The following is a 26,163-nucleotide window of genomic DNA, read 5'->3' as shown; positions in this document are numbered from 1 at the left end:
TATGCGTTTGTATGCTTTTTGCAACTGATGGAGTCAACCATTATAACTTATACCATTTATTGTGATGTCACTGCTACGACAGGCCACTGAAGTATGGAAAATCAAAATGCTTTGACACCCACACGGATACAGTTGAAACACTCCCCCGGTTTGGACCGACTGTTTCAACATGTAGTGAGTGGATGGAAAGCAACACAAAAAAGATGTGGTTCTACCCGCCCAGGACAGAATGTATCACTCATTGGAATCAACACCATGACCTTGAGTGGCAGAATACGTGAAACATTTAAAACTGCATGGAAAGTGTACCATAATAGTAGTGACCACAATGGTTCGGTTTTCCACTGAGGAGTCGTTGGAGACCTGCGGATCCATAATATTTACAAATCGCGAGTACTCGTTCCAATACCCAATCTGCAAAGAGAAAAAAGCTGTTAGTGATGAGTTCCAACACATTGACAAGATAAAAGTGAGCATGTAGATGGTACAAATATTACTAGGGACTGCAGTGATGCAGATTTATTAAAATAATGCAGTAGTTCCCAGAGGCAGTCTCTGACCTGAAGTTCAACCAAAATAGCAGCAAATGAGCAGAATCCTAATGTGGACTGGACAAACATACTTTATGTTACCAAAACATCCAAGCATAGAGAAGGGACTTTGTTTTTTTCATTCAAAATGCAACTGAATGTCAAAATTGCAAATACACTAATGACTTTTTCTGTTTGTGGGGAGCTGAACTGCTTCTGTGCAACATATGAGCATATGGCAGACAACCTAAATTCCTCCCACCTCCAGCTTCCCAGGTTTTACGATAAATAATTGATATTCAGACCTGTGAACTGCATATACAATTAATAATTAAGCATAGCATTCCAGTGGCTTCACATCTTCTCCTGCACAGTCCTGCCATTGCAGTTACTCTGTATTCTGCTGAGCAGATGCTTAAGTCAAACCACTGTCAACTGTTTGTTTGCCCATCTGAAATAATGGCTGCTCTGGCTTGTGATGAAACGTGTTGCATATGTTGTTGCCAATAGTCTAACTGTTGCTGGCTAAGAGTTCCCCCTTCACATATGGTCTACATTTCTTTTGCCTTAGATCTTTTAATGATCAGGGCAAGCAGGTGTACAACAGTGCATTAAGTTTAAGAACCAAGAGGAGGTGCTAGTAAGCAGCTAACCTCTCTAACTAGAGCTTCATTTTGTGATTGCAGCTGTGTACTTAGTGAACTTGCTATACTGAAGAAAGCTCTTAAAGCTTGTTTTTTTTTTTTCTCTCTCTCTCCCAACTCTTGTCCGACAGTGATATCTGAGAGGTGCTTCTAGTGGGACAGGACTGTTAGGTCTTGTGTCATAGAGTGCTGCTTCAGAGGCTACATCCTGATTTCACCCCAAGCAGCTGGGACAGATATCAGCCCATACATCACTCGTGACAGTCACAGCTAAGAACCCTCATCCTCTAACTGTCACTGGGGTGGCAGGGGCTGCAGGTCCTGACAAAGTGCTGCCCGTCTTGTCTCATCTTCCCTCGCTCCTTCACTCTCTCCAGCTGACCTCCTTTTTCCCACACTCTCCATCCATCTCAGCTCTCTCTTCTCTGTTCGGCTGTGTGGGGATGACTGTGAGGGCTATGCAATGCTAATTGAAGTGTGGGCTTTAGACGCCTGCGAGGCAGGCAGCATAATCACACATCATATCAGACTGAGCCCACACTTATCCAGCTAAAGAGAAATTCACAGCTGTCTCTTGGAACTCTGGGAGGTTATGAAATAAAACCAGAGGTCACCATATGGTACTGCTTATAAAAGGAATGTTCCACTGGGAAATACCATTTTGAAGAGGATACAGAGAAATTCTTGGATACCCTTTGCAGTAATTAGTTATTGGAATGGTAATTGCTGTCAGGAGAGACCAAAATCATATCTGCACTATTCTATGGCAGCAACAAAAGTCTTATACCACTCTTTTGATACAAAAGCTTTAGTTAACAGATTACAGGCTCTTTATGATTTATAGATATTGTAATGCTTGACTTTAGTTCATCAATGCTGCTACCTAACAGCACAGAGGTAGAGAAAGGCAATCAGCTTTACTTTGATTCGACCGTTTAGCCACTCTGGACCCATACTCAGAATGTATATAAAAAAAAGAAAAAGATGGATGTGGCTGCAGTTATACTTTTAGGCAGCAGAATTCTCATATGATTTGCAAGATCATGACCCTGACTTCAAGCTGTCCATTCAAGGCCAGAAACAATAGTTTGGACTAAGGGCTCTTACACACTAAACCAGAGGTGACAGGAGGAACCCATGCTTCATCCCCAGATGTTGACAGCATCTAAGAAAAGAGATGATCTCCAGCTGGAAGCTATGATGTATAATTTACATCTGCATAAGATGTAAAAGTCCTTACAATCCTACACAGTTTTAGCCAGGTTAGTCAAGAGTTTATAAATTGAGACAAAAAAACAAAAAAACAAAAAACAAACAAACAAACAAACAAAAAAACAACTTACTCATATATTTATATTGTGTTACTTATAATTTACTTTTTGGAGATTAATGAAGTATTTTTTAATTTCCTTTACATTTGGATTATTCTGTATATGCAAGCCTTTATTTAACATCTAGTCATCATGCACTGAAAGATAACCTAGTTAATGTCCCATTATTGCACAAGACTTCATTTACTTTGTCAAAGAGACAGGGGGATCTCTAGGGACAGTTCAGCATGTTGAATCAGCCAAATAAGATATCAACAGGATCTGACAGAGCACACAGAAAAGACAAGAGAGACAGACGTTCAGATGTTCTGAAGTCTGAATGTTGATTTGGTGTGTAAGGCCCTTAATCCATTCCCTGTCCTGGCAGTTCTGGGCGGGCTTTACATGTAACGAAAGCAGGACTCTCTGTGTTGGTTCATGTTTTTGAGACTCACAAATGAAACATTAAGTTACCATGACGTCAACCATTGGTTTGTGAATTGTTACAACAGGGTAGTTCAGCGTAGCAGCATGTTAGCAGCACAGGACACAAGCTCTGCCATAAAACATATTCAGCTTCACAGTCTATAGGATTACAAATGGGACCATTTCAAAAAGGGTTGTCATTCTTTAGTAAAGAATATAGAAAACCAAGATTACAAACTCAGAAGAAAATTTCTAAAATTTTAAGAAAATTTAAAAAAATTTACAAATTGGATGAATTTAAAGGAAAAAAATAATAAAATATGAGGAAAGATTATTTTCTTATCACTTTAAAGCCCAACTCAAGAAAAAAATGGGGATACAGGTCTTTTTTTTATCTGAAGTCCAAATGTAACAAAAAGAAATTAATAAAAATAATTATTGTACATTTTCCATTTATTACTGATGTGTCAAAATTACCACCAGCAGAAGACAAGTGTCAGATTGTGTACAACAGGGTTTTAAGCCACATTTTTACCATAAAATGACGCAAAATGTCTCAGAAACTTTAAGTAACTGAGTTTTTTTCTTCATCATAGAACATGAAGCAAAAATGTCATATTTTATCAACTAATGAACCTAATTGTGGATTATGCCTGCTGTTGCATGTGTTTGAGAAATGTCAGACTGGTTTTGATTCAGTTTGTTTGTGACAACTGACAGATGGGAGCTGATGCAGGCCTTACCTTCCTTGGCCCACCTGTTTTCATCTCATAAACATCAATGGTGTAATTGGTTCTGCGGCCATAGTTGTCAAATTGGATGTTCCCAGTCATACCCTGCACTTGGACCTGATGGACAGACAGACATACAGACACAGGGGAAATGTGCAAGAGCCATCGTTTTACATTTACAGCTTGAATTAAGGCGCTTGTGTCTTTTGCGTTACTAGAGCTCTGTCAGTCTGTTAATCAAATGATGAACTGGATGAGCTTTAATAAAAGATGTAGTTTTATGGAAATGAGGGTCTGGATTTGAGTGAGCTCTGTGCTGAGATATCTGGAGGCATAGAGTGGAGAATAGCTGTGCACTCTCTCCCCTTTCTCTCTGTCACTTTCCATCTTTATCTGACTCACTTGCTATCACTGCTTCACTTCTCCCAGCCTTTTCTTTAGGTTTCAACTTGCCACTTCCTCCCATCACTCCTTACTGTTTTTAGCGCTCTCTCAATGTCGATGCCCTGGCTCCAAGGTACAGCAGGATTGGCCAGACAGTCTCCCGCGCTACCTCGGCGGGAAACATCCACGCGCTGGCGCCGCAGGTACCTGAAGGCCTCTGCTATCACCAGGATGGCATCATGGGTCAGTGCTGAGGTGTACTGCACCAAAAACAAAAAAGAAACAGCTAAAACAGCCAAACACCATACTTGAAATTATTATTTCTGTAGTATACCTGAGAGGATCTAGCGTTGACACTTTGATTTTAATAAAACTGGTTTTATTTGACAGATTTGAATCAACAAGCCCAGACTTGTCTCAGGGTCAAAACCCTTTTTCAAAACTTTTTGATTGAGCATTGAGTTAAAGCGTAAACAGAGAATTAAAGCATGATTTAATCTCTCACACACTTCCTCCCCAACTTCTCTTGACCTTTTTACCAGAGGGCTGAGGCACTTGTTTGTTGACCACTGCACCATGGCAAAACCTAATTAAATGGCATTTAAATTCCATTTCTTCCTTGATCATTGTTTAATTAGATGTAAATTGAAGCTGCAATATAACCTTGGCTCGCACTGCCTATCAATATATTGATTCCTCAGTAAGATGCAAAGACGGCGAAGGAGACGAGGAGTGGAAGGGTGAGAGAATGACAAAGGCAAACAGGATGAGAGGAGAAGAACTGATAGAAGCAACTTCAGAAGGGACGATTGCTGTATTCTGCAGGCACAGTGTAAGGCCTTTCAAAGACTTATACCTTCAGAGGAGCATTTCGAGCTTCTGGGAATTCTCTTTCATCTAGCCGCTCCCAGCGCTGAATGAACTGCTGCACAATCTGGTTCTCAGGGTTGACTATCTGAAACCCTGAAATGTTGGCTCCACCAGCGAAGACTTTGTCCAGGCTCACGTTGGAAAAGCCCTGACATGAGACAAAAGAAAAATGGAGGAGGAGGATGAGATTTATGTAGCTTGTTTTTAAATTGGATTTTTAAAATTTAACCTAAGGCAAAACACTGCAAAATTTTAGCAACTACATAGGTGGTGCGTTTTTACTAAGAATCCTATGCTGTGTTAGGAGACACTATGTTTCCCAATGGACATGGGCAAATATTTCTCTTTACCTGAATTTATTTTCAGATAAATAAGAAGGAAGAGTTTGTGCTACATCCTTTAACAACTAACTGTTTCAAATGTGTTTAAAAAACCTACGCTGCTCCAGCCGCCTTAAATTTCTTTCTTTACCCTAGAGCCATCACAGTTATTTATCTTTTTGGTGGAATTGCTATTTTTCTAAGTGCAGCATTGTGTCAAGGTGTGCAAGGACATGTGTCTGACTGCTGCATAATCACATCTTCTACAGCCAGAGACACAGCAGCAGACCAACAAGTGAGAGCATGGTTGGCCTTCAGTTTATAATTCCCATGCCAACTTCAGGAGTAACTGAGCAGTTTGACAATGGGAAAAGATTTCTGCCCTCTAAAGCTGGTTTAAAAAAAAAAAAAACTACATTGTTTTTATCAATGTCAGAACTAAAATATGACAATGTTAATTAAAGTTATTATTCAGCATAAAATGCGTGTTTTTTTGTTTTATTTTTTTTTTAACAAATCTTATGCATAAAAAACTACACAGGCTTGGCTTATTTTGTCTTTTTTCCCTCTAATTTTGTGCAAAAACCCATACACCACCTATTGTTCATGTATATTTTCTCCTTCACATGCATGTGAAAAGCAGGTTCGATTCCCTCTCAGGGGGGCAGGATGGTTATTACTCACCAGATTGGCCAGAATGTAGTGGTAACCACGACTGTTCTTTCCCAGGGTCACAACCTATAAGAGGAAACATATCAATACAGTAAACCACCCATGAGATGAGAGCTAAGAGTCATGGCTAATGTAAGCAGCTGCAACAATCTCTGTCAATGCAGAGACGACCTGCAAGCACACAGGATGTCACGGAAATTTAAACAAAGCAAACTCTTTTAATGGAATACCAAAGGGGGGGGGCAGTTAGAGGAAGTGTTCGTTAAAGAAACGATAATGAGAGAGAAGCAGGACCGATGTGGAACATCCTTGAATATTTTTGCTTACTTTGAAGTCATTAACAGTGCAGGGATGAGTTCTCCACAACTGCTGGACTGAAGGTAGAAATTGGAAAAATATTTCAAAGGAACTTACAGTGAGATGGAGATTTGGATCTCTCCTTTCTTTGAAAATATCACACCTTTGTGGCAGAACAGCATGTTTCAACCTACGCAGCTTGTCTGAAAATAGTAAGTGGTGTTCTAGGCCATTTCATCACTGTGATACAAAACATATGCTGCCTTTTATCCCAGATTTTATTCGTCATTTTGGTCTGCAGATAAACCCAACAGCTAAATGCTAAATTGTCTTGGCTTTCTGCACTTTACATGCTGGACTGGATTTTCGACTGGGCCTTGTGAGGTTTGTTATTTATGCGTTTTCAGTCGGTTGCGATGGACTTCTGAGCGGCTGCCATGGAGAAACCTGTCAACCATGTCTCGGTTGTCATCTGTGCTCTACAAACACAGCAACACAAGTTTACAGCAAAATCAGCATGTTTGCACATGTTCTGGCTCTGGCTCTGTCACAAAAACAAACTGTCAGTTTATCTCTTGTTTGTGTGTGTGTGTGTGTGTGTGTGTGTGTGTGTGTGTGTTGGACTGGGGACACCGGATATTTGTGACTGTGTTTCATTTATGACATTCCAGCTGAGTGAGGGAAAGCACCCGTGTATCCCAGAATGCAAAAATTCTTTGGACAATATTTAAAGTTTTACCTCTCTCTGCTGCAACAACAGTGAGTTTAACTTTGCTCATTTTAACTGATCCTGGTGCATTGGTATGCTGTAGCACCTAAAACCTAAACAATGCTTTTGCTTAAACTCAAAACTCTTGTGGGTATAACTGTCTCCCTTCTTAACGACATAAGAAGGTTGTTAAAAATAAGGAAAGAAGCTGTCAGTGCTTCTATAAGAAGCAAACATGATGGGGCAGGACCACACAAAGCTCTACAATCATACTATCAACTGTATGGATAGGTCAGCATTCTCTTTCAGCTTCTACATCAGGCTTAAACCTCTAACAGAGCACAGGGACAGACTGAAATGAACAAATAAAGAAGCTGAAAATTAAAATAAGGAGGAAATGACTTGATTGCACAGCAGAAATAGCGAGAGTGGGCTTTTAAAACCCATGAGTGTGATTCTAATGAATAAATGTCAGGAAGGATAAAAAGAAATTTCTGCAACACTTTTACTGGAATGATTTCAGGAATAGACATGGAAAGGTGACTGCTCACAAGTCTGGCTTTTTAAACTTGGAGCACTGTTGTGTTTTCTTGGACAAAATGCCCACACCACACTTCGTCACTGTGCACTAACCTTGACTCTGGCTGTAAGCCTCCTAACACCTGCCCTGGAGCTGGGCAGAGAAAGACCTTACCACCTGCCTACAGCCTGCAGCTCACAGCCAGTCTGGCAAGAGCTACAAGCAAAAACCTCGGGATGGAGCACAGTAAGACACTGATGACACAGAGATACACAGAACCTCCAGCCAAACACATACACCTTTCCATTCAAACTCCTTTATTAAGCAGACGGACACTCTGTCTCCAGTTGGGATGGACAGATTTCTTTGTTCCTAGTTATGATGCATCACTGATTGTCTTGAGTGTGATGACCATCTCTGAATGATAACCATAAGAAATCTTAAGTCTTTTTTCTGATATATTTATTTCAGTAATCACACATTATTGCCACAAACAATATTGACTTAGAATAAACAGAAAGAAAAATAATAATTGTATAGTTTTATTTGCTACGTTATGCCAAATCCCAATTCCACTCTTTGGCCCTACCCCTCTGTTTTTCATTATCTAAATTAGCATAGGTTCCCCTTTTCAAGGAGAAATGCAATGTAGTCATCCAAACTGTAAATTAGTTGAAGCTTGAATAATAAACAATTGGATGTGAGTCTCAAAAGTGGTGCTAATGCTCAAGTGTGTTAAAATATAAATAAGTAAAAGTATTTTAGTGAGTAAGCTTCAGAAGTTCAAGCACTTTCCTTACACTGAAGTCGCTCATTTTCTTCCATTTTCTTTTCTTTAAAATGTTTAACTTTGCTGCTATAATTTATAAAGTCGTCCTCAGCTGTAAGTCGGTATTGACTATGAGGACAGTTTATTTTGTGTTAACTTTCAAAAATTATTCAGACAGCTCAGATTATCATCATCCTGCATTATCCAATTTTTTACCTCCCAAGTGGTTTCCCTTGCTACTGATCGTCTTTAGATCACTCACCAACAAATACTAATCCACTAAAAAGTAATTCAGTTTCCCAGTGAATGGTGCGGTCTCACTTTTTCATACACTTTTCTTCCTGCACATCGATCCACTAGCTGACTCCACCACCTTTTATTCTGCAGCTTAAGAAGATGGTGCAGTTTGTAGACTTTCCTTTAAAGCCTGATGGGGACAGACAACTAAGATGACCTTGACTTTACCCTCATTTGGTCTCGCTATGCTTCGACCCCACCACACAGACAGTTCTGAATGTAAAACTAGCTTCAGATTTTTGATAAACGTTTTCCACAAAGTATGACCTTTCCACTGCAAAGCTTGCCATGACACAGGAAACGACAGGCGAGAAATGATTACCAAGAGCCTGTAAATATCACTAAGGCACATGAAAGATGAGCAAATAATGATGCAATTATTTTTAGTCTCCATTTGAAATGTGAAAACTCAGAAACCACAACTTGCCAGCTCCCAGCTAAAATAAAAAAAGGGTTTATTTTTTTTTTTGCGTTAGGGCTTCACTTGATTTCATATTGTTGTAGATGGTTGATTATTGGTAGGTAGCTTTTTTTTTTATAAAATTAATAAAATAACAGTAAAAAAATAAAGCTATGAACAGCAACGAGGGGGGGAAAGCAGTTCAGCAGGGCACAGTCTCCATGGCAACTTGATCAGATCATGTTAAAAGCATGGCTGTAGGAAAAACAAAATGAATGAACACATAATAACACAACAGAAAAAAAAAGAAAAATACAAATACTTCCTCATTTGAGGGTCGGTGTGAAGAACATTTGCAGTAATTCTGATGAAAATTGTGGTTTAGAAAAAAAATAGTAAACTTTTGGAGAATCCAAAAAGTTGCATCAGTTAGGTTGACATGAGAGGTTGACAACTTGACCCTGGGAACTCACCTGCTATGATGACACAGAAATTTAATTATTTTAAGGACAATATATTAACTGATTATTTGGCAAAACACACTATTGCTTAATGAAGTGGCACTAATGGGTGAATACTTTCACTTGTTCAGTGATTCATCAAGATGGGATCCAAAGTCAATGTACCATGAGTGTGATCCTTTTTCAGATCTTAAATCTGTTTTGCAGGTTCACCAGTAATCTCAGTTGGCTGTGATGGACAAATGCTTCTAAAAATAAAAAATTCTACTGGATATTTTGATCAGGGATTTTGTGAAAGATCCTTCTTAAAAAATGTATGAGCTGTGAAAAAAAAATGTGTAGCACATTAAATAAAATAGACATTTTTTTCATTGAATATGAAATCAGAAAAATCAATACAATGGAAGTTGAATTAAGAGTGTCCTTAAAAATTGGCTTTAATACAGGGGATACAACATTTTTTATAAAAAAAAACAAAACAAAACAAAACAAAAAAAAAAAAAACACAAAAAAAACCACAATGTACAGTGTACCCATCTTCTGTTGGCTAATACTAACAGAATATTGCATCATCCCACAAAGACCAAATAATTTAAAAAAGCTTTTTTTTTTGTAAGTTAACCATGAACTCACTATACTCCAATGGCCCACAAATCTAAATCCAATCCAGCACCTTTTGGATGTGGTGAAATGGGAGATTTTTTTAGCATGGATATATGGATGTGCAGTCAACTGTGCAATTGGCTATCAAGTCATTATGGACCAAAATTTCATTGTATGTTTTTAACACGTCATTTAGTCTATGCCATGAAGACTTAAGGCAGTTCTGAAGGAAAATCCTGCTGATACATTTTTAATTTAACAGTGTCATTTTCACAATAGTGCAACCAGAATCAAACCCTTTGAATCTAAAGTATAAATCAAATTAAAATTATTAATCAGCGTTTGTGGCATGGTGAGTTGATTGTTTGATATCTTTTTGTCATGCAGTGAAATACCAAAGTGCTCCACTTGACGCAGTTTGGGACAATGGGGTAAATTTGATCTCTTACATGTGTGTGATGTAAAAAGACTTTCCTCTCTTCAGTCTCCATTTTTACTTCAGGGCTCTTGTAGAGGTGCTTTAGGTTGAGCACTTTCTAATTTACAGCCGGTGCTGGCTGTGGCTGAGATGCTTTTCTTGGCAGCAATGATATATGACCCTGAATAGAGTGGCAGAAGTACTGGCCTTCTCCCAATTGCAGAATATTTTAGAAACACCTGACTCATATTCAGATGATAATGTATTTCAATTGGTCAGAGATAGAAGAGCCCTTTGAGACTTAAAATCTTAAGAGGAACCAGTCACTGACACTGCAGTAAATGTTTGTGAACCAGAACTTTGAAGTTCTAAGATAGCCTATCTTGTTTTTACTGAAAATGATCAGGGCAATTTTGCATGATTGATATGATTGATGTTCCTCTGGTTTATAGCAATGCACAGTTTAAAGCTGTAAGCCTCTATTTAAGTCACTGAGTCAGCAGGTCACATTCTATTTAATGATAACACTTAAATCTCATTTAATTCTTTAATCACAGTAAGTAAATGGCCCTCAACAGCAAAGGTTGGTGCCAGGGATTTAAAAGCACCATGCATATCCAGATTTATATCCAGCAGGAAGGACTCCTCCATATTTTTTGAACCCCTCCTTTGAGCAAACTAGGAAGAATAGGTTGATGATGAGCAGCTTTAGTTTTTGCAGAGATTAGCTTACCATCTTCCCCCTTTATTCCTCAATATTTTTAGCCAAAATGAAATATATGACAGGTGTCAGTACTTCAAGACAAATAACCACAGTGAATTATTATTTGGCAGATTTTCTTTTCTCTTAGAAATCAGATACTACAAAAGTAGGTTCGTCTAGATTTTATTTTATATTTTAAGACCTCTGTTTCCATCTATGTTTGCATCACAATATGTCATCCTTGGGTTTACAAAATGCTGATGCTGCTTGCTGTTCTCATTGTGTCATCCACAACATTGATTAAGGACCTAGATTTTATTGCTGACATTTTTTTATCTTCTACAGTAAATCCATCATCCATTCCCTCTTTTTCCTGCGACTTCTTATCTGCTGTGGTCAGATTTCCACCCATTTCTTAAATTTCACATCACACAAAGGTTTTAGTCCTGTAATACATCCAACTGCAGATTTCCTCAGAGTTCTCAATTCAAGAGTAAAAAGAATGGCATTAACAACCTCCAGTTCTGCATGGGGAGGCAATATAGCCACCTTTAATGCCTCTATAAGCAACAGAATGTTGTTCTAACAAATCCCCAGATGCATCTCTCTTTCTTTATGCTTTTCGGGTGAATTCAGTTCACTTCTTATTGTATTTTTCCTTGTATGCAGCTGGCAGAGTGCTCATTGCCAGCCTGTCTTTGAACAGCTTGCTCGCCCTGGGCCTGTCCCAGTATTTTGCTTTTTGTTTTTTTTTTCTTCTTCTTCTTTTTGTCTGCCTCTATTTACACTAGTGATGAGCAGGTTGTTGCTTCTGAGCCGACTCCAGCACAGAAATCCCATGAGGGAAGAGGGCCAGCTAGGAGCATCTCAACGGATATGAGCAGTCTCATAGATGCGTCAGATTAAGCCTGACAATACAGATGGCCAAAGAAAAGAAAAAAACACCCAGTCTGTATTATTACAAGCAATGTTATGACAAGCAGAGGGAGCAGAAATATGATTAACTTAAACACAGTTATTTTTCTGGCTTATAGTCCTTCTTTAATGTCACAAACATTTTATTCCACATCCAACATCATGAACCTAAATCGTTCAATGAAAATCATCGATTGGATATGAGAAAGCAGGGCAGCCAGAGGCTTCCTCAGTTTTGTTGTAGGGGAAGCATTACACAGGGTTAATTTATCTGCAGTGCAGTATTGATGGAGGAGTCCTATAGGCGGTAAATCCTGTGTGGTTGTTACAGCATGAAATGATAATGGCTTTGGTGTAGCATTCTCCTCAGCATCCCAATAGAAATTTGCAGGGAAGCTCGATCTACTCTTAAACAAAACTCGACCTGATGCAGCAGTATGCAAATACTTGTCTTGGTTTGTTCTCACATCATGTCAAAAATAAATAAATAAATTAAAAATAAAAAATTGAATCAATACAGGTGACATAAATCTGGAGATGCAGCACATTTTCTGTTCTATGTACACTATGTGTGATTAACTTTTCATCCTTCATTGTAAAGCGTTAGAAATAGAGGAAAAAAGAAACAAAAGAAAAGATTCCTCAACTGGTTGGTTTTACACACACATACAGCACAAATTCACGCCTTGACAGCAGTCAGTCATTCAAATATGGATTTTTCTGCAAAGATGCTACAAATTTTCAAATGAGGATGCTACACATAGATTGTAAGCTGGACAGGACAGATGATTGATAATTACAATTACAGTTTGAGATTAGTGCTACTTATTCTTTCTATGGTAAAATATGAAATATAATCCACAATTTCATCCCTTGTTCCTGAGTTATTATGCTGTAATTGTAAAATATTATAATGTTAAATAAGGCAAGAGGCAGGATTTTGCTGAACATTTTGATGCTAAAGTGAAGACAGCCTTTGACCCCGAAAACACACATTTTTTAACCCTTTTTTTCAACCTTTAATTCTCAAAGTCTAATCAGTTAATAGTTGCGTTTCCATTACAGTTTTTCACAAAATAGAAGCAATATTTTTAAAAAATTTGGACAAAGTACAATTGAGATTTGCAGGTTCCATTTAATGGCATTTAGCGCATTAGCTGTAGTTCTTGTAAAATCTTGTCCTGCAAGACTCAACATGTTAATTTCACAGATTAATTTCTTTGCATTACTGCATTAATTTTGACAGCTGTGATAAAACTCCCAAATTTATTTGATAGATATAGGCATTGTTTTTACAATGATCTGGTGACCCCCTGAAAAGATCCTTCATGTCAGGCCTCTGGCCCCAGAAGTAAGTAAGTAAGTAAATAAATAAATAAGCCATTTAAAAAAATCTCAACTAGTCTTCCTAGTTTGTCTGTAAAGCTTTTCTCACAAATCCTCAAGGTCTCAAAAGGAATTTCCATTCTAACTCATCAGTGTGCCAGCGATTTTTCTTCAAATAGAACCACATTGCTAAAGATATGTATCAGCAAAGTAACATCAGTCAGTCAGCTCCTAAGGATCACTCTGCATTTCAACTCTCTTGTCACTTCTTGCTTCAAAAAGATTAACATGGTGACGGCTGAATTCTGAATCCAAGCTTTCAAAACAACTTTACAAACCAACCAATGGTGTTATGGTGGCTCCATCCATCTTTTATTTACAGTCTATGCTGAGCACATGCAGGTCTTTGAGACGAATTCTACATCAGGAATTTAAAAATGAAACCCTGTGAAACCTATGTTTATGCAGACAGATAGACCAGCTTTTGTAAAATTTAAGTAAATATGTACTTTTTAACGTCCATAAAGCTACTTTGAAAGAAAACAACAGTTTGAAAATGTTGCTAATGAAAAGAAGCAGATTTTTGTTCTGCAGAACAACAATACATCAAATAACAATACATCAAATATTCCAAGCTTGATGCTTGCCTTTTCAAGACAACTCCACACTCCATGAGCTTCATTGGCTGATATAAAGTCATTCACTCTGCGGTGGGATTACTCAGAGTGAAATAATAAAACTAAGCCACTGAGCTGATTCACATTTCCCCCAGCAATCAGCTCGCTGGATCTGCCCTGCTTCATGATTCCTTCTCAACAGCCAGTGACCTTGATGGACCGAAGCGACATGCAGACATTACGCCATGTGCCCTCAGACTGCTGTTATTCAAACTCTCCCACCAGCTCACCACAAAAGTATCTATATCTGTCTACAATCGTCACTTAATAGAACCACACCAGCCGGTAGAAGCAGCAGGTTTTCACATAACTGACAGTGGGTGCCATTTTTGGTGTGATTGCCCTCATGGGAGACAGTCCATTCCAGTTTCAGTGTATAATAGGTTGGCTCAATAGGGGGCAGCTACAGAGAGAAGTCCAGCAGGTTCCCTGAATGCCTGTGACTCATTCATATTGGCTGTGCTGGCCGGATTATTCCAATTAGCTCGGAAAAGGGGGAAAAAAAAAGATGTTCCATGCTGAGGTTGTCACTGAAATTAGGGACAAACCTCAGGAACGGGATGCTTTGAAGGTTAATTGCTATAAAAGCATTATTTTATCTTTCTGAAAAATAACAGTTAAGATGACAAAATATATGATGATGATTTGGGAGACTGGGGGGTTAAGAGAAAAAAATAATTAAGTCATTAATGAGTACACATACAGCAACGGGAGAACATCAAGCAGATTATTGCCCTGCATCCTTATTGTTTGCAAGGGGGGGGATTATAGACAAAACCATTATGCCTCAAATACGATTTACAATAAATATTGTAAGCTTTTCTTAAAAGCTGATGCTTGTTGTTAACAGAAACGGGGAATAAATTCAGTCAAGTCCCTGGATTGTAAAAGGAGGAAATTCGCAGCTTAAGAATTAAATTAGACACAGCAAATTAATACTAACAGCAATTCTGCTTTAAACTATGACACTGGGATCAAATTAGATTCATAAAAACAAGTGAAACTAACAGTCGTTGAGGGGATATTGTGAGGCTAAGAGAAGCCAATATCTAAATGAATGTTAACGAGCAGAATCCAATTCTGGAACTGATTGCCTTATAAGCAGGCAGTAGCAAGCAGGGGTGTACAGGGTGGAGTGAGGCAAGCGAACAGAGGAGATGCACTGCATAATAGCCACTCATCTGTTCATGGTAATTGTATTTCCCCTACTACAAGGACTGGTGGACCTTTCATTTGCTCCTCAGGCAATCGACGTGATAGAAGAATGGAGGGGTTCTGGGTTGTTAGAGAGGGATTAAACAGTCTGCATCATCTGTGGGTCTCTCCAAATAGCTTCTAACACTAAGACTTCTCCTCCTTAGGCTCTCGGGCTGCTTCAAGAATACATTGATGTTAAAACAAGGCAGCAACAAAGCAATCACACAACATGAAACTGACCTCCTCAAACAGGTAGGATTACTGCTGGCATCTGTTTGGTTTGGCAAAAAACAAAAAATAAATCAGTTTATGCCTAAATTAAAATCCACACACAAAACAGTTTTTTTCCGTTTTTTTTTATTTTTTTATCCTGCATGTAATATTTACTGACATCTCCTAATTTTGTCCTTTTTCAACAAAATTTATATCTTTCAAAGCAATTTTAATAGGAGTCCACAAACAAAAACATAGAGATTTACTACATTCCCTTTGCCAGAAACAGCATGGCTAACCTCAGTGTGCTAGCACCTTATATTCCAAACCAATTATTGCTTGCAGAGACAACCAGGCAGTCTACTACAGCAGGACAGGATGGCATCAGTCATCCCTACAGGCTGAGCCCAATTTCTAATAAGCACGACATCATGTGAAACCTTGTTTAATACAGCAGGAATGATGGAGAACCAGTAGTTGTGCACACTGGTAATCTGTTGGTTTGTGCCCTTGTGCCACATTTGTTTTTAACTGTAACTTATTTTAAAACTTTTTAATGCTGTTGTTGAGGCTGAGAGAAAGTTTCTATCAACACCCAAATGTCCCATTTCCATCAGGGTTAATAAGACTTGAGCTTAATAAATACCCACAAATACAACTATTGCTTTCTGACCCAGGATGGAATATAGATAGAATCTTTTGTCAATAAGACAAATGCCAAGTAAAACCAAATAAAAATGGATGTTGGCAAGTTTTATTTTTTTATTTTTTGTAAAGGTAGAGGACCTCCTTATACTGAATTATATTGTTGAATCAATGAAATTCCGGAGTTTCCTGGAATTTTTGTTTTCCTGGTTATATCTGGGCATTTGTCGGACTACCAATCTATATAGCTAAAAACAGCTGTAGTTCAAATCAAAGCTGATAAGAGAAAACTGAAATGGTCACTTCCTGTTAGTTGTTATGTGCTTGCAGTGATTTGACATTAGATATGATACATTTGGGGTGTTTGTAAATATATGTTTTGTTTCTAAGCGATTTCTGAGAGCAAATTTAAATCTAATGTTATATTAAAGGTTTGTCTCTGTGCTTTTGAATAAGTCAAACCAGTAAGCTAGCTACGCAGCTAATGCTAGTGCTATATAAAAGTTTGTCCGTCAAGAAGTATAACCAACAGCTGAAATCCTTTAAACAGACACGTAACTTAGCTGTGGCAGCTTTTCTTACTTTTCTCCATGCCTGTGTGTTTTCTTTTTAATCCGTTTGGTAGAGTACAGCTGTTATCATAAAGCTTTGGGATTATATATTCTTGTCGTGCAAAATCATGTCTAATTGTGTTTTTCTGTTGACATTTTTTAATCATACCACCCACACAGTTCAGGTTTAGTTTAGTCTGAACACAATATTATGGTCAGTGGGTTCAGACGTTCTATAAAGATCTTCTGGTTGTGTTAGGTTAGTAATCTGGGTTGGGGCCTGCTGTCCGCTGGTCCGCCTGGGGTGTCCCCCACGGGGCATGGTGGGAGGGTTGTGTGTGGCGTGATTGTGTGGTGGTGAGCGATTGGGGGTGCGGCACGGGGGAGGGTGTGAGTGTGGGGTTATATGGGGTGCAGGTTGAAGTAGATGGGGAGTGGGGGGAGGGGGCCGATAGCACCCTGGTTCCTGGGGTGTGCGGCTGGAACATCGGGGTGTGTGCTGGTCTACGCCGGGAGGCTGTCTGGGGGGGCCTGGTCCTCCTAGGCATGTTGCGGGCCCTCTGCCTTTGGGGGGTGGGGCGGCCGCCTCTGGGCTCCCGGGGTCCTGGGCCCTTCGCTTGGGCTGCCCTGGGTGGGCCGGTCCCTGGCGGGGCCGGCGGCTGCTGATCTTGGCCCACTGGGGCCTGTGCCCCGGGACCGTGGGGGGCTCTTGCTGGGGCTCTCCTCTGCCGCCCTTTGGGTGGGGCTGGAGTTGTCTTTGTGGTGGGGTGGCATGGGTTGGTGCTCCGGGTCTGCTGCTGAGGGCCCGGCCTAGGCCCTGGTCTGCCTCTGGCCTCCGTGGAGGCGAGGTCGCATTTGCATGATCTCACTCACCACTCTTCATCACTGATCACTCCTTGTTTCTCATGCTCTGCATGCTGACACAGTCACTGAGTTGTCTAGTGGGTTTTTAATATTAAGCGATAATTATTAAAGAAGGAGAGAGAGGAGAAAGGAAAGGAAAGGAAAAAAAAAAAAAAAAAAAAAAATTGTATTTTTCCTGTGAGTTAGTATCTGGTTGCTGTTATGTCTTTTTGATTTGATTTGGTTATTATTTAAAAACTCTTAATGACTGGCAGCCCGTTTTTTTTTTTTTTTTTTCTGTGTGTGTGTTTCTGCTTTTGTAAAAGTTGTAGGAAATTTTCTGGTGTGTTCATGTACAGGTGTAACAGTTTGTTGTCTGGTGATGGTGTGGATTGTAGGGTCGTTTTCCTTCTGTCTGTGATCTTTTTGTCTCCTTTCTTCTTTCCCTTTTGCTCTTTTTTTGCTATTCTCCATCTTTTTCTGTCCCCTCCGGTCAGGTCCAGCAAGATTACATAGATTCCGTGATTCAAAGTAAATAAATAAATAAATTAATCACATTATCAAGAGGAGCCTTATCCATAGGCCTCCCCTTGGCAGAGCAAATTTGTTCAGCACGATACAGCAACCAGATTATCATTTTGCTTGCTATGATGCTGGACAGGACAAGTTAAAAAAAAAAAAAAAAAAAAAAAGGTTAGTAATCTGTACTTGTTCCCAGTGGTAGCCAGGACAGACAAAAAAAAAAAAAAACTGGTGTCGAAAATAAATGAATGGCGTAATCTTGATTTTGTTGTGATTGCTGGTTTTGTTAAGCTTCTGTCACACATTTAGTTTGTAGTTGGTACCACCTTTGTGTGTGATGTCTGACTTCACATATTTCTTTGTGATTGCTCTGTCCTGCTTGTTGCCACCTGTGTGTCATCAACTCCTGTGTGTATACAGTGTCCTGTTTCTTCCTCTTCCTTTGTTAGTCTCTCTGCTCTCCCAGCCTCTGTCTTCCTTGCCTGCAGTGTACATGCCTTGTAAATCCCAGGATGCCAGTTTGGATTTTTGTCATTGAGCTTGTTTTGGAGTTTACCTGCTTCTGTTTCGCTTTTGGTTTTTATATAAGTTTGCCCTTTTAAAAGTCTTCAGTTCGCCAGTTCTGCGACCTATTTCCAGCACCCAGCACTCACTCATAATCTCTACAAACTTAAACTTCAAAAAGATAGGATAAAAGGAAAGGAAAAGGGGGGCAAGTGATTCTACATTTCACATCTTAATGTCCCCCAGTTTATCTCACCACCACACCTCCAAGCTGATGACCTCCAAGCTCCAAACTGATTTTTTCAGTTTAAAGTGGTCTGTTGGGTAAAACAGCACATCCTTGTCTTACGAAAGGATTTGTAAAGAAATGTTGAGATACTTATCCACGCTATACTGAAATGTAAAATGTTAACTTTGACTCAAAAAAGAAACAAATATGGATCATAAAGGATCAAAATTGCTGTTAATTTAACTCAAACTTAAGAGGCAGATCTGCAGTCATCAGTAGTTTTGTATGAATACTTCAAACACATTTGTTCACACATTTGTTGATGTTCTTTGTATCCCCTCCACCCCCAACCTCTCAGATCTTTTAAGCATTTAATATCAATAACAGACTTGAGAGAGATAAAAGCTATAGAGCATTTCTTCAGCAAAAATACATCAAGTCACCACAAGCTAATTGTGCAAACTTTAACATAATTTACAAGAGAAAGAAACTTGTTTGCACGACAGCTGGAACTGCTTGATAAAAGATCCGTTGGATGACTCTGCTATAAAGTCTGGTGAGAAATCTTGCAGTGTGTGACTCCCTGCTGCAAAACAACCACGTAATGTGAACACACTTCAACAATTGTAACTTTAACAATCCTAAATGAAAAAGAAACACTTCTTGAAGTCCAAATCATACAAATGTCCCTGATAATATGTGTAAACTTGGCTTCAACAAATTTTTGGAATGTGAAAGTTGCAGCTTCAGTCTCTCTTAGAAATTGATTACACAAGAAAAATTGTGTTTGCATCATCTTTTAAACATGCCAGACCTCACGTGAAAGGTAAATGTGAGACTCACCTGCTCTAATATAGTGTTGATCCTGTCAACTTCGCAGTCGATCACATAACGCTTCTCCTGCCTTCTGTCCATCTCCTCAATGATGCGCCTGAACTCTGCTGCATCGGTTGTGCTGCTGACAGAGCGAGCGGTCACCTGCCAGTTGTTGGCTACTGCTGCCTCCATGATGGCCTGCAGTATGGAGAAACCTAGAGAGAGGGAGAGGAAGACCCAGAGGATTAAAACCAAACGAGACTGGCACAGATTAGCAGTTATGGAAGAACTGTGTAGCTTCTGAGGAATTCTAAAGAGGTTTGCTGTTGAATCCAGAGGTTAAAAGCCATCTCATTACAATCTAAAACAGTATTCCTAAGTCTGCAAGCCCACTAGAATATCGTCTAGAGTCTAGACCTTTTTATGAGTATGTGTGTGTGAATTTACATTTGCATATTAAAAAGAAAAGTAAGGACACAAATTCTATCTCCATATTTTAAAAATGATTACTTGGTGATGTTATTGCACTTGGCATCAATTAAATTATGGCATTTAGCTCAGTCACATGTTAACTTTGACAGTGCTGGGGAACACGCTGCCGTCTCTTTGTCCTTGGAGGATTGTGCCAACACATTTAAAGATAAAGACGATGAAAGATTCATCCTGGCCAGTGTTAGAAAGAGATCATTATGCTACGAGAAGAATGGAGAATGAGCCCTTCTAATGATTAATTCACACGTGAAATATTTTCATTTAACAGAGAGCTCAGAAACACTATGGTCAAATCGCATACCACAGTATGAATAATGTAGACCTATTTCTAGAAGGATTTACTGCATGTAGCACAAGCTGAAATAAAAAATGGCTTAACGCGTCTCTAGTGTTGAAGTAGTGACGGTGAACTTGAAGGTTATTAATGAAACTCAAACACATTGCTAGTATTTCATTAAACCAAGGACAAAGCAAAAAATGCAAAGTGAATGTCCAATGAGCTTTTTTTTCCATTTGTTTTATTGCATGTCTTGTGGGTAACTGATAGAGAGAGAGAAAAGGAAAAGAAAGTGCACCATTACAATTTTTGGCATATACAGATTTTGAATAATGATTAGTAAATCTTGATCTAACTGTGTATTATGCAAATTGCCTGCCACAGTCTGAAGAGCAATACGAAAAGTAAACATTTGACACATTTATTTATTTATTTTTTGTGTGTGTGAGCTATTTCTCTTTATAACCTTATCTCATTGAGCCGGCTGCAGAAAGCCAACAAAGTCAACAACAACTATAACAAGGAAATCGCTATATGACTTTTTTAGTTCTCTACTTTTGCATGTTCCATCTGCTCCAACCCTTGTTAATACTCTAAGACTCCTGGATAATGTGCGTGTGCATTCCTCGTGTGCTACTGCAGCACACAGCAACATCTCCACCAAATGACCTTTTGCCACACAGCACAGAGAGCATGGGTTATCTGTCCCGAGGAGTAGTGGTATACTGCCTGGAGACGTCTCCTTTACTGGACCTCAAAGTTATGAAACAATCCAGTTGTCAGGTTGCATCTCTAAGGAGATAGCCGGTTCGTTATGAAATGTAACTTTATGAATGTAGCACAAAAAACTCATGTGTGCATTGATGGTTTGGGGAGATATGTGTGTACAGAGTTCCCTCTGAGGTTTCTGGGTCACAGGGCTGTTTAAGAAAAGCAACAACTAAACGCTGAAAATACAAGATCTGAGGCAGTACACGTAACTGGTATGAGATCAGCATATAAGGGGTTTAAATGTTAAATACCTAGATGTTTTACCTTTAATGCAATATTTATTCTTCCCACAATAAATTAGAAAACTATAAGCAAAGCAAAGAAGCACATGATGGAAAGTCACATTTCCTTATTAGATGAGAGGAGCAGCAGCAGCAGTGTCTCATATGGTATACTTCGCATTTTTTCTACCTAAAGGAAAAGTTAGAGAAAGCAGGTCTGAATAACATGGATGCATTATTCATTTTCCTAAGGCATATGCTCAGAACCTCACCAACCATAAGCCAGCTGGATAGCATGGCAGTCTTCCCAGCAGTAAAAGCTTCTCACATTAAAAGGTGTCACGCAGATTAACTGGGTCAAAATGGTCTCTTTTGGTTTGAAATGTTGAAAAGGCTGCAAAAGGTGAAAAAAAAAAAAAAAAAAAAGAGGCAACAAGCCCTTTAGAAAACGTTAATCACATCAGGTGTTTGACATGCAGAAAGGTTAAAAAGATGAGACATGATTGGATATTTGTGTCAGAGATGTTGAGGCTGGTTAAAAACTGATTCCTGTGCTGCTTGACAGGCAGTATTATGTATCTCAGAACATTTAAAATGACAAATAAAATAAAATACTCAAAGGGGAGCACTGTAGGGATTTGGGCTTCTCTCTCTATCTGTACTATTGTGCCTGAAAATGCCCATTTTCTGTGGCTTGAGGGGCAAGAAAAACTACAAAAATTGGAGGAGGGAAGCAGTGTTTTGTCAATCAGATTACGATCACAGAGGGTTTTTTTTTTTGTTTTTTTTTTTTTTATAAAAATCGCTGATTTGTGCAGCATTTGTCTCCTCCAGCAAACCCTGAACTGTGCAGGAACAATTGGATTCATTTAAGATTCACAGAAGATTCCATGCCTGCCTAGTTTTACATTTGTATGGTAATGAAGAGATGGAATCTGGTGGTGGTAAATAGTCTGTGCAGAACTGGATTACTTTTACTCATGTTTTTCTTCTTCGTTTTTTAAGTCAGCGGAAAAGTTTTTCATTTTTTATGATTTAGACTTAGAAAAAAGGAAAAACATCCTTTGAGTACTTAACTTAATCTGACAGCACTGACAAAACCTAAAATACCTTCCTTGTCTTCACAAGTGAGTAAAAAAAAAAAATAAAAAAAAAACGTAAATCAAGTTACCTATCTGAAAAGATTTACATCTGCCACTCAACTTTCCTGGACCACAATCTATTCCCAGCTTGAGCCAATCAATGAATCCATCCTCCTAAACAGCACCAGAGACCCCATAAACGCTTTTGATAGTGATATTTATTCCCAACATGGAGGAAAGCTATAAATCCCATGCACCACTTTGCCAACGGGAGCCCCACAGCTGTGTTGCATCTGAAAATGTAATACAGTCAACTACATAAATTATAGAAGACAACAACATGGTTTCCTTATCACATCCTATAAATTGCTGTAAAACAAATGCAGCAGCTTTTGCTGATCAAGCTCCTCAGAGCTAATCATACCTTTGAGACAGAGAGATGTTTCACACGCAGCCAGTTACATGATGTACTGCAAAAAAAACAGTACAATGCAGCCAACATGCATTATTGTATGCTCTATAATACACTATATATGTGTAAACTTAAGCTTCCCAATCACATACAGATGTTTGGTTAGGGATTCTTTATATACACAGGGTACTCTTTATCTCTCAACATGCAATTTGTTATTATTGCAAGATTATTTTCCCGATTGTAACCAACTTGTTGTTGTTAAACCTCATCAAAACTAAAAAGAAAACCACAAAGCTAGATAATGATCTGGCGTGAAGCTTAAAGTTTTGACTTTAGGATCAAAACCATTTAACTTCCATTATTTTACTCTACACATCATAAAAAAAACAAACAAATGTATAGTGAACATGTGCAGATTTTGTTTATGCCAAGTCACGCCAGATATGTCAAGTTAGGAATGAAAAATAACACAAGAATGTGTTTAGGAAGCATTTTGTTTTACACAGCTTGAATTTTCCACATTTCTGCCATGTTTGGCTTTTCACATTCAGTCTAAACAAGTCTGGACATGCACTCATTCAAATTTAATGGGTAGGGATGTCTAAACTTTTGACTGGTGTTGTAAATTAACATAATCTACTATTCATATATCTAACAGTAAATAAGTTGATAGTTTCCATCATCATCATTTTTCTTCTGATACACAAGAACCAAGACAACCAAATGAAACAAAGGACAACAAGGTTAAAGTGTGTCAGCTTTTGTTTTTATCATTACCGTGCCAATTCAATTGTGGTGAAAAGTTCAATTTTAATTTGACAATAGTCCATTCATGGCTAAATATGGGAGGAGTCAGCTTGTGCACAGACAGATCAGACCTGATAATCCTTGTATTTGTATTCTGAGTAAAACAGATGGAAGAAAATCTCACCAGTAGTTATGGTGTATAATTTAACAACCCTTTTCCACATTTGAAATATTATTTTTTAATTTTTGATGCTTGTTTTTCTTCATTAAAATCCTTATCATTAGACTATATTTTTGATTAATTACACAATATGCTTATATCACTCCATTCTTTATATATATATGGTAATAACAGTCTTTCAGAAGCAGTGAGTAAAGCTGTGGATCACTAAAGAGTAAGACCACATTAAATCAAATCAAATTAAATCAAATCAAATAAAATTTTATTTATAAAGCGCTTTTCATGCCAAAAAGCAATACAAAGTGCTTTACATAATAATAACAATAATAAAATAAAACAAGCCTTCACAGAATAAAGTATAACAAAGTAATTTAAAAATATATTAGTTTCTGTCTAATGCAGTCACACATGCGTACACACATACACACGCACACACACACACACACACACACAAACACAAATACCCCCACACCCCCATTTCCTCCAGTTCTCCCTCCCTCTGTATTCAATCCAAACAAGAACTCCAAATCCACTTTTCTGTCTCTTATTCAAAAGTAGGTATAGTAATACTAATAAAATAAGCCTCTGGCTTGGTGCTGCTGTGAGGAAACAAAAAATTTGGGGGATCCATCCACACCCAGAGCCCACCCATCCATGACCACAGGAAGCGCCATCACAGGAACCTGCAGTGCAGGACCGCAGCCATCCAGACAACAGCAACTTTGCAGGCCGAACAGGCAGAGCCCCAGTGTGGTGGGTTCCCATGAAGAAAACGCTGGTGTTAAAAAGTTAAAACAAAGATCAAATAAACCTAAAAACAATAACAAAAGCAGAAGTTTAAAAGATACATAACAATAAAATCCCAAAGAACAATAAAAATAAATTAAATTAAATAATTTATTAATCCCCAAAGTAAAAACAAGGCAAAGTGGTGGACAACAGACTCTTTATTCTCCTGGAGTCTGAGGAAGTACATCAGTGTCTCTGCTAGTCAGTGTTGCCAGGATACAGTAAATAAAATAACAACAGCAAAACTGAGGCAGAAAACACACTTGGATTTGCTAAAACTGAAATAGCACTGTTACATATACAGGTAAATGTGTGTGTGTGTCATCTCTGTGTTCTGTTGCAACGTGTGCAGTATGTTTACAGAAGTCTAATTTCAACCCATGTCATACAGGTTGACTTAATCACAGTTAATATGAAGGAAGAAAGCCAAGAGGAGAGTAGGAGTGTCAGTGCCAGTGGCACAACTGCATGTCCAGGCCCAAAGTCACTTTCTGAATTTGTTGGGGGGGTGTTTTCACGCTTGAATGGGGTGTTTAGTTGCTCCTTAATCCCAAATACCCCCTTGAAACAACTTTAGGCCAACAGTTTGTGGAACAGTGTATAAACAGCTGTGATGGGTGAAAACTCAATTATTCCTACATTTTCCTGCTATCAAATCCAGATGGAGCCTAAAGACGCCCTGTGTGCTTATAAATCAGAGCTGTTGCGAATGAGATGTTGTGGCAGTGTAGCATACAGTGGCTGAGTGAAAGCCGCAGTCCTCTTCTTCGTCTGTGAACCGGATCTTAACAGGATGAGTTTTGAAGCGTCACCCGTGGCGGCTCAGCAGTAATTGAATTGAGTTGCATCTAATCTCATTGCCCAGCTCCTTTGGTTCCCTGCCTCTCATTAGGGTTTGTCGCAGAGTGTCACAGGCCTCGGTTTCGCTGTCTCTCCCTATCTCACACCCCTTCCTCATATCTCACAGCTGATCTGCACTAACTAGGCAATTGAGAGAAATACTACAAATTCCACTAAGCATGAACCTCAGTTTTATCTAAAACTGCCAGCTTTAGAGAAAGTTATAGCATTTGCTCACATTACCTTCTTATCATTGGCTTTACAGTAATCCTGCAGTCCAATCTACTTATCTAATTAAAACAATTAAATGTAAGTAAATAAGTCATTATTAACTCCATTGTGGTACAAAATAAATAAAGGAAACCGCAACATCCTTAAACTACCTGCAAGGAGGGAAAAATGAACAGCAAATATGATGTAATACCCATCAACAAAAGATCAAATCCGAGAGGGCACACCAGAAAAAAAGGTACTAGCCACTGAGCCAACAGTAAATGTGGCTGCTCTCTGCTCTAATGTGCCAATCCTCTGGTAAATGATGGTGTCTGGCAGCCTGAAAAGCCCTGCCAAGCACTGTCCAGGGTCTCACATGGAATCAGAAACAACTGAGCTGAAACCAGAAAGATAACATTTTGTGAGGTTGGCTCGATACCGAGTGAACATCAGCACAGTGATGCAAATTAACTTTGAAGATGCAACACAATTACAGTCCCCTTAGAAAAGTTCTATTAGAAAGCAAAACAATCAGGTGTATGATTTTTTCTTTTTTTTTTTTTTGTTTTTGTTTGGGATGCTCTGAGTTTGGAGAAGACTTGCCAGAACATCCAGTTCTGGAAAGATTGGCAT

The 26,163-nt window shown here is 38.7% G+C and overlaps 1 protein-coding gene across 4 annotated transcripts in view; it reads right to left on the bottom strand.

The window, feature by feature from the left end:
* The window catches only part of LOC121643102 (glutamate receptor 3), a 95,064-nt gene that overhangs the window by 26,677 nt on the left and 42,224 nt on the right, over positions 1–26,163 (bottom strand). For all 4 annotated transcript variants that reach the window (XR_006011039.1, XM_041990319.1, XM_041990318.1 and 1 more), the window contains exons 4-9: positions 19,530–19,717; positions 5,900–5,953; positions 4,882–5,043; positions 4,118–4,285; positions 3,654–3,758; positions 310–414 (exon numbers count right to left, since the gene is read on the bottom strand). Coding sequence is in view for 3 of the 4 variants with exons in the window: in XM_041990319.1 (XP_041846253.1) it covers positions 310–414; positions 3,654–3,758; positions 4,118–4,285; positions 4,882–5,043; positions 5,900–5,953; positions 19,530–19,717 (782 nt within the window). In the remaining variant the exon portion in view is untranslated. The remainder of the gene's footprint in view (positions 1–309; positions 415–3,653; positions 3,759–4,117; positions 4,286–4,881; positions 5,044–5,899; positions 5,954–19,529; positions 19,718–26,163) is intronic.

This window comes from Melanotaenia boesemani, chromosome 7 (assembly GCF_017639745.1).
Source record: "Melanotaenia boesemani isolate fMelBoe1 chromosome 7, fMelBoe1.pri, whole genome shotgun sequence".
NCBI lineage: Eukaryota > Metazoa > Chordata > Actinopteri > Atheriniformes > Melanotaeniidae > Melanotaenia > Melanotaenia boesemani.
Note: the sequence above shows the minus strand (reverse complement) of the source record. Positions and strands in the feature narration are given on the sequence as shown.